Here is an 8,845-nt window from a genome sequence, read left to right on the forward strand (position 1 = left end):
CAAAGGGAACAACGTATGTTGTTATGCAGTTTGACCGATAAAGATATTCATAGAATATGTGGGAGCCAATATGAGCATCCAGGTTTCGCTATTGTTTATTGACAGAAGATGAGTCTCGGTCATGTCTACATAGTTCTTGAACCCGTAGGGTCCGCACGCTTAACGTTCGATGATGATTGGTATTATGAGTTTATGTGTTTTGATGTACCGAAGGTCGTGCGGAGTCCCGGATGTGATCACGGACATGACGAGGAGTCTTGAAATGGTCGATACATAAAGATTGATATATTGGATGACTATATTCAGACACCGGATGAGTTCCGGGGGTCACGGGATATATATCGGAGTGCCGAAAGGGTTATCGGAACCACCGAAGAAGTAATGGGCCTTATTGGGCCTAGAGGAGAGAGAGAGGGGGGCTGCCAAGGGTTGGCCGCACGCCCCCCCATGGGCCTAGTCCGAATTGGACTAGGGGGAGGGCGGCACCCCCTCCTTCCTTCTCTTCTCCCCTCCTTCCTTCTTCTCCTAGTAGGACTAGGAAACGGGGGAGTCCTGCTCCTACTAGGAGGAGGATTCCTCCCCCCTTGGCGCACCTATGAGGGCCGGTCGACCTCCCTCTCCCTCCTTTATATACGTGGGGAGGGGGCACCCTAGAACACATCAAAGTTGATCTTAACCGTGTGCGGTGCCCCCCTCCACATATTTCCACCTCGGTCATATCGTTGTAGTGCTTAGGCGAAGCCCTGCGTCGGTAACTTCATCATCATCGTCAAGCCGTCGTGCTGACGAAACTCTCCCTCGGCCTCAGCTGGATCAAGAGTACGAGGGACGTCACCGAGCTGAACGTGTGCAGATCGCGGAGGTGCCGTGCGTTCGGTACTTGGATCGGTTGGATCGTGAAGACGTTCGACTGCATCAACCGCATTAATAAACGCTTCCGCTTTCGGTCTACGAGGGTACGTGGACACACTCTCCCGCTTGTTGCTATGCATCACATAGATAGATCTTGTGTGATCGTAGGTAAGTTTTTTGAAATACTGCGTTCCCCAACAGCATGTCCATCTCCAGCCAGCCTGGTTCTTCATATGCAGCCTCATATGCAGCAGATGCAACCTATTTGGTTGCCTGCATCGCATGAAGGGGCACTTACCCCCCTGCTGTTTGGTTGCCGTTTTTGTGCTTAGGCTGTGAGCAGATGCAAACTTTAGATGTTTTGTTGCAAACAGTGTTTGTGTTCTGCTCACCCCATTCAAATGTGGTGGCCTTACCGCCACATGATCAGCACAACAGCAAGCACATATAAGATCAAACAAAGAAAACAACCAAATGAAATCAAACAAAGCAAGCAAGTAAATGATAGCAAACTACTTAGATTAACAGCAAGGCCATCCTCCTTCCCTGCTCCACGCTAGGGTGCTGCTCCTGGCCAAAATATTAACAAGTTCCCAGCACAAGTACCGTAAGTCTAGCCACACACTATAAAAGTTCAACACTAAGACCTTACTTAACTACATTGCATGCCCAATGTCATCAACGCAGTTGTGCCTGCTTCAACGAAACCTACACATGACCAAGGAGTCGTGGTTGTAGATTTGGACCTTCAGTCCGAGTCCTGAGACACGCACAATGACGAGGTATCCGGGGACAATCTGGTGGCGGTGGCATAAGTAATTCCAGCCCCGGCCAAGTACCATGTGCCTCTCGAAGTTCTGGACCTGCACCCAGAACACGCACCACTTGTTCGCCGACAGCCTGACCACGCGCGGGAGCCGATTGATGACCAGCCAGGTGTTCATCACCTGCACGAACTTGCGAGGGACGACGAGCATGGCGAGGTCCTCGTTGTCCTTGATCTGCTGGTAGAAGCGTAGCGGCTCCCGCCCCCCCCCCCCTCCTCGTGGCCCTGCCTTGGAGATCGTCCCCTTGAACGAGGCAGGCTCATGAAGGCGATCCTGCCAGGAAGGTCCACCGTTCTGAGCCACCTGTTTGTGGGGATGAAATCCTCGGCGTCCTTAGCTCCGGCCACCACCTGAGCTCCTTCACCCGCCACATCCCAGTCACTCTTCAATATCTTGTCAAGTAAGATGACAAGTATTAGTGCACAAACTCTTTGCAAATGCCGCTTATCAAATGCCACCGATCAGTTGCACTAGCACTACAGCAAATGGCACTGATCATAGACATTTGCCCAAGAGCAAATGCCACTAATCGGTGCACAAACTCTTTGCCAAATGCCACTTATCAATGGCACTTGCTCTTGGGAAAATGCCACTGATCAGGAGACTTGCCCAACAGCAAGTGCCACTGATCAGTGGTAGTTGCCCATGAGCAAATGCCACTGACCAGTGGCATATGGTTTTCTGCAACTGCCACTCATCAGTGCACTATCCTAAGCATGGAAAGATCTAAAAGGAGCAACAGCAAGTGCAACTCATCAATAGCACCCATGTGCACCCATGCACATTTGGCAGCATCCTAAAATGGTCCTACTACATGCATGCATAACAATCTAGAGCATGCAACACAAACCCTAGCTTGAACATGTATAACAATCTAGAGCATGCAACATGAACAACAACATGAACATGATCCTAGCTTGAACATGAACATGCCATTTGCATGAACACAGATCCTAGCAAGACTCTACCATGAACACAGATCCTACCAAGGCACACTAGCATTAGGGATTCTAGCATGAACACAGCTCCTACCATGAACACAGATCCTAGGAAAGCACTAGAGCAGAAGAACATTATCCTAGGACACACGCTGTAGCAAACAAGAACAGATCGGTCGGATTGTATTTGATTGGGATCGCATCCAATCGGATCTACTCGAATCCTATCTAATCCTGTTGAATCCACTACGTACTAGCACATGCCTAAGAAATAAACCCCTAATCTACATCTACGAGCAAGCATTGGGGGGTTTGACTCACCGGAGCGAACCGAGGTCGGGGTGAAAACCCTGGCGGGAAGGAGAGAGGTGGCGGAGCAGAGGAGGAGCCGGCCCTGGCGAGGGCCTGCGGCATCGGCCCCGTGCTCATGGCCACGCCGGAGGTCGAGGAGGACGGCGCACCGACAGGAGAAAACCCTTGGACGGGGGTCAAGAAACCCCCCTGCCCAATGGGTCCCAAGAAGCGGCAGCTCCGTGGATGGCGACGGCGCCGAGCCCAGGACCACGAGGTCTGGAAATCGGCGGCGGAGCAGGCACGGCCGGCACCGCATTGGCCGGCACTCGTGGTGGCCGACAACAAATGGGGGATGGCGCTCGCAGCACCGACGCCAGGTCCCTGCCCGAGTTCTGCAGCCCGGCCACCCAGCACTCCTGGATGCTGGCGATGCGCTGGTCGACGGGGGTCAGAGGATGGCGCGGCGGTGGGCGAGGCGGAGCCATCGGAGGAGAGGAGAGGAGAGGGAGGGGCGGTGAGGCAGAGAGGGAGCGGTGGGAACAGTGCGGGCGGGGCGGTGACAAGAGAGTGGGGGGGAGGGGACGTCCCCTCTATCTCCCGCGCTGCCTGAGGCGTTCAACCCCCTCGCATGCGTGGCCGCGCCGAGTCAGACTCGCGAGAAACTGGCTTAGGCCTACTTTAAGGTTCGTGGGAGTCACAAAACACATGCAGCCCAGGCAACCAAACATGCCACGCACATCCCGCGCGGGCCTGGTTGGGCTGCATGCGGGCAACCAAACGCGCCCTGGAGTTCTGCTTCTTCTTTGTCTTCTTTTTTCCGCGGCATTATTGCTTTGTACGTACTTGAGTGTTCGCCAATAGATTAGCACCTCTCTTCCATTAGCCTATTATGCGAAGTTTATTACTGTTATTAAGCACCACGGCAACAAAATGTGTAGACTTGAGGAGAGGCACCTCAACTGCTAGCTGCCCAATGGCCACTTCCCTGCTTCCAATTCCAATCCAAGTCAAATAGCAAAACAGAATTTGCGGCAGGGCTCTAGCTTCCACAAATCATGTTTATACTTCTCCCTGGCATAACAGCATCTGCACCGTTTTTTTTTAAGAGTCCAAGCAAAATTGCTGGTGTTTCATTGATTTAGCTGGGAGAGGGCGACAAAAAGGGGTTGATCAGAAAAATAAAAAAGGAAAAGAGGGCAGCTACAGCGCCAATTCCTCAGCCCAAAGCTGGCTAGGGTAATGGCCTATCAATGATACAGCAGAAATTCATCAACCCAAAGACACAACCACCCTGCCAACACTCTCCATCAGTTCGGATGAACTGGTCAGGTGCATACACTTGCAACCAAGAAGAGGTTCAGGGTTCAAAACGCAATAAATAATTGCGACAATGCCTCAGCTTCCGTTGCCCACATCATCATAACTCTAAAGGTTGCATGCAACTTGCAACCAAGAGGTTCATGGTTCAAAACCACACCCTACAATGGGCGGTGCTGTCACTACAACAGTTAACAACAGTTTTCCAAATATATTCTTGGAGTTAAACACAACACAGAATCATTCAGCCCAAACGTAGGACCACTATCTTCAAACGGTTACCCGAGTTAAGTACCATATAAGTTATATTTAAATATGGCGTGCAAAAGATAATATGTCCGGTTATGTCTATGTCTCAACTAATTCCTTCGTAGTAAGTTGACGCTACTGAGTAAGCCTTGTGTCCGCAGCAACTCCTGGTAGAGCAGAAGTGGCCGAACAGGGGCGCAAAAGGCTGGTAACAGTATGCCTGCAGATATGAATGAGCAAGGTCAGCATATTTGAACAACTATACAAGATCATTTCACATTTACAAAACACACATTCGTAACTATAGAATCAATCAATTATGTACGTAACTCGTGTTCTGATCAAATTGAGCACGCAAGAAATTAGTAACTGAAATAATCTGTTTACAAATGGGAATTAGTTATGTGTGACTTGATGCTTTCGCACCGATTGTTTTAGTAAAAAACCATCATCGCCACTGTAATTACTACAAATATACATTCCCTTCATTTCATCGTCCTCTCCCTATCAAATGTTCTTGCGGCAACGAAGCAAAACCTTGCCTCACAACTCCCAGGAAATAACATAAAGGTGGCTCAAAAAGGGTAAAAACACATCTTCAAATTCTAATTTTCAGTTTCAGGAATCTACACACAAGAAAATAGCAGTTTATTCCCAGTACCTTGGATGGGAGCAGATTAGTATGAAAAGAGCAGCTTCGACAAAACAAGTTGATAACAAAGTTTTATTACGTACTCCCTCCATCTCAAAATAAGTGTCTCAACTTTGTACTAAGTTGAGACACTTATTTTGAGACGGAGGGAGTAGCAATTAGCATAATAACTACTAGGATCTAGAAAAGCTGGTCATGGATAAACTTGCTTAAGCCAATTAGATGTAGAGTGCTTTTCTGCTATTGTAGTGGAATGCATAGCACTTGTGCTGATTCAAGATGTAGAAAGCATATGATTTGGAAATACTTAAGAAAAAAATTATTCAGTTTACTGGCAGAAATGTTGAATGTGATTTATAAGCTATAATTTGATGAAACAGTTGTGCGGCCAGATACGAGTGTCTCAGTTGGGTTGAGGAGAGACATTGAAGTATAAAAGCTTAGTTCAGGCGCGCCACATGGCAACACCATATGGTACATGGTCAGCAGATGAATGGATGACATAGGGCAAGTTAGCTAGCATTTATCTCAAATTGGTTCCTATGCAGAACAACATGACCCAAAATGCTGATCGATGGTATACGAGATAGTACATATCAGACGCTCATTTTGTTTCTACTCCTTGTTTGCTCACAATTACTCCCTTAAATTGGAAAATGCAGCATTCGATCGACACAGGTGTTAAAAGGTACTCCCTCCGTTCCATAAAGTGTCGTGGTTTTAGTTCAAATTTGAACTAAAACCACAACACTTATTATTGAACAGAGGGAGTAGCAGAAATTACTGTGGCAAAAAAAAAAAGAATGGTAATGAGTATTATCTACTACAGAATTTGCCCTACTGTTGTAATTCTTGACACATAACCTTCAAGGATAATGCTAATTAGCAAATTTACATGTTCAAGTAACAGGCGCACTAGGAAGTCCTAAACATCAACACAACTAGCTGTAACCAAAGCCAAATTGGATTTGCACATACATAGAGTTAACGAATAACAAACAACAAGACCACAAATGTCATAAATACAACATTTTAGACGCCCTGCAACAGAGCCAAGATATTTGTACCAATTCGCTGGTAACAAAAACTGTGACTTCCAAGTTCACTGAAAATAAATTCTTAATGAATAAGCATGTCTTTGTTCACCCAAAATATACCCTAGAAAATATGAAACACATTAAATTCAACACTGGATGTTTACACTGATCTACTCGACACAATTTGAAGACAAAGTGTGTCCAATCTGACTCCCTATTCTCGAAAATCGACAACAAAAACACAACTGGGCGCATGAGTAATGCAATCATATTGACTAAACATAGTGATGAAATATACATCTATCTCATATTCCATAACATGTTGGGAGTGGGACAAGTTTTCGATCTACTTTTCATACACCATTGTAAAACATGGCGCAGAAGGGTATCATCCTGTCTGTTGGTACATTACAACATGAAGTGTCTATGTACGTTTACAAACTAATAAGGACTCACTGGCAGAGCTCCATTCCTAGTTGTTTGATATAGGCTGGGAAAGCTGGTCAACCAAATTAAACTAGAAATGTATAACTACAAGCCAGAACACAATGGATGGTTGCACAAAAAATGTGCTGAGAAGAAACAATCTTTGTGAGACAACTTCACAGGATATGCTAGTCATAGGAGAAAGTATAAAAGTTAGAAAATTCTCTGTGCCCGGGAATTTCAATTACCATTTAGCGGCGCCTTCTCGGATGATCATCACCATCATCATCACTGTCCCTTGACTGGCTCCTTGACCTGAGCCGCCCTCGCCGCTCCCAGTCATCGTGCTCAGCGTACTGCGGGTACCTCTTTTGTTCACCACCTCCACCTCCGTGCTGATCCTTGTCATTCCAGTTCCTCTCACGCCCCCTTTCCCTCTCCGGCACATACTCCCGATGCCGGTCCCTCTCCCTGGGCCGTTCGCCGCCGCCCCGGCCATACGGCCTCCTATCTGGGTTGCCCCTCACATTGCCAGTGTCCCTGTCCTGGTTCCTACCACCTGGCCTTTCCTGCACATTGCCACGCAGTTTCACATAGCCCCCGTTCCCATTCCGGTACTGCTGCTGCGCCTGGCGGTGGTGCTGCTGCAGCCGTGGCTGCTGCTGCCATGACATGTCAAAGCCTCCACAATTCCATGGCTGAAGTCCACCCCATAAGCCCCCAGCCATCCCCTGATTAGGCCACATCCCTGTGCCAGGGCCACCCATTGCCATTCTGCTGGCTGCCAAGTATGCCGGGTTCACATGGGGCGGCACCACTGAAGGCATCGCATCAGCACCCATCCCCGCATTGTACTGCCCAACCGACGGCGGGAACCCGCCGCCGCCGCCTCCGAGCATCGCACCGAACTGGCGCGGCCGGGGAGCCATGGGTCCCACAGCCGACCCATCGCCCAAAGACCCCACCTTGCCCCGGGCTGTTGTCACGCTGCTCGCGCTCCCGCCGCGGCCTTGGGTGGGGTTCAGGGCTGGGGCTGGGGCCGGAGCCGAGGCGTCGGAGTCGGCACCGAGGCGGCGGAGCTCGGGCGGACAGGAGAGCGAGGCGACGCAGTGGTGCCCGTCGAAGACGCGCCCGTGGAGCGCGGCCGCCGCCGAGGCGGCCGCGGCCGGGTGGAGGAAGTCGGCGCGGCAGGAACCGCGCGACCTGCCAGAGCACTTGTCGGCGTAGAAGTAGAGGCCGTCGAGCGCGCCGTGCGGCGCGAGCGCGGCCTCCACCTCCGCGTCCGTCGTCCACCAGGGCAGGTCGCCGATGTAGAGCGCCGTGGTGGGCGGCGACGACGACGTAGAGCCCCCCGGCGCGCGCCGCGGCGGCTGGTGCCGGAAGGTGGGTGCTTTCGGCTGCCGCGGGCTGGGAGGTTTTTGCAGAGGAGGCGGCGGCTGGTGCTGCGGGGTGGGGTTTTTTGGGGGCTCGGGCACGGGCTCGGGCTGCGGGTTGGGGGACGGATTGCGGCGCGGCGGTGGAGACGGGGACGGGGACGGGATGGAGAAGCCGGGGGAGGGGGTCTTGGGAGGGGAGGAGGGGGAGGGGGAGAGCGGCGGGAGGGGGAGGAAGCTGAGGTTGACGTCGCCGTAGAGGTCGTCGCAGTCGTCGTCGAAGGTGGCGCCGGGGGAGGGGGCGTACTGGATGGCCCCGATCGGCTCCGCGGCGGCCGCATTGAGCTCGCCGCCGGCGTCCATGGAGGCGCTAGCGACGATGAGGGGGGGTTTAGCGTGCGTGCGTGCTTTGGTTGGTTGGTTGGTTGGGGGTTAAACTCTGCGGACGGCGACTCTGGTTTGGTTGAGCTCAAAGAACGAGAAACCAGAGGACCTCTTCACCACATGGTCAAATAAAAGGACCCTACAGTGTCTAGACTCTTCATTCTCGACTCATCACACGAAACCAAACGCATTCTGGTAGTAGTACACAAGGTTGAATGTCCATGATCTGCAAGAATCATCGTACCAAACCAAACACATGGTAAACATTTCAAGGACAAGCTGCAAGTATGATATTTTGTGGACCTGCTATTTTCCCCCCTTAAAAGCATCTACATTGGGTGGACGGCCCCAGTCATTGGTCGGTCACAAAAATTCGACCCAGACCAATGCCTCAAACATCTGGACTGATCCCTCATATCCAACTCAAATATGGGTGCAGGTATGGGCGTCCGGGCGCGTCCGCCACGTCAGACCCGACAACCCTACCCCTTCTCAA

General features: G+C 50.9%; 1 protein-coding gene across 1 annotated transcript; it reads right to left on the reverse strand.

Moving 5' to 3' along the window:
- Positions 1–4,419: 4,419 nt before the first annotated feature.
- Positions 4,420–8,428, reverse strand: LOC125541804 (uncharacterized). The gene is made up of 2 exons (XM_048705116.2): positions 6,841–8,428; positions 4,420–4,697 (listed from the first exon to the last, which is right to left on the reverse strand). The coding sequence occupies exon 1, from the start codon at positions 8,326–8,328 to the stop codon at positions 6,844–6,846; it is 1,485 nt and encodes a 494-aa protein (XP_048561073.1). The 5' UTR covers positions 8,329–8,428; the 3' UTR covers positions 4,420–4,697; positions 6,841–6,843.
- Between the last annotated feature and the right edge of the window lie 417 nt (positions 8,429–8,845).

The sequence above is a fragment of the Triticum urartu genome, chromosome 2A (genome assembly GCF_056163025.1).
Source record: "Triticum urartu cultivar PI428250 chromosome 2A, HENAU_Tu73, whole genome shotgun sequence".
NCBI classification, from domain to species: domain Eukaryota; kingdom Viridiplantae; phylum Streptophyta; class Magnoliopsida; order Poales; family Poaceae; genus Triticum; species Triticum urartu.

Bases quoted from the DNA above. Each gene is read 5' to 3' on its own strand.
- LOC125541804 (XM_048705116.2), bottom strand. From the start codon at position 8,328: ATGGACGCCGGCGGCGAGCTCAATGCGGCCGCCGCGGAGCCGATCGGG.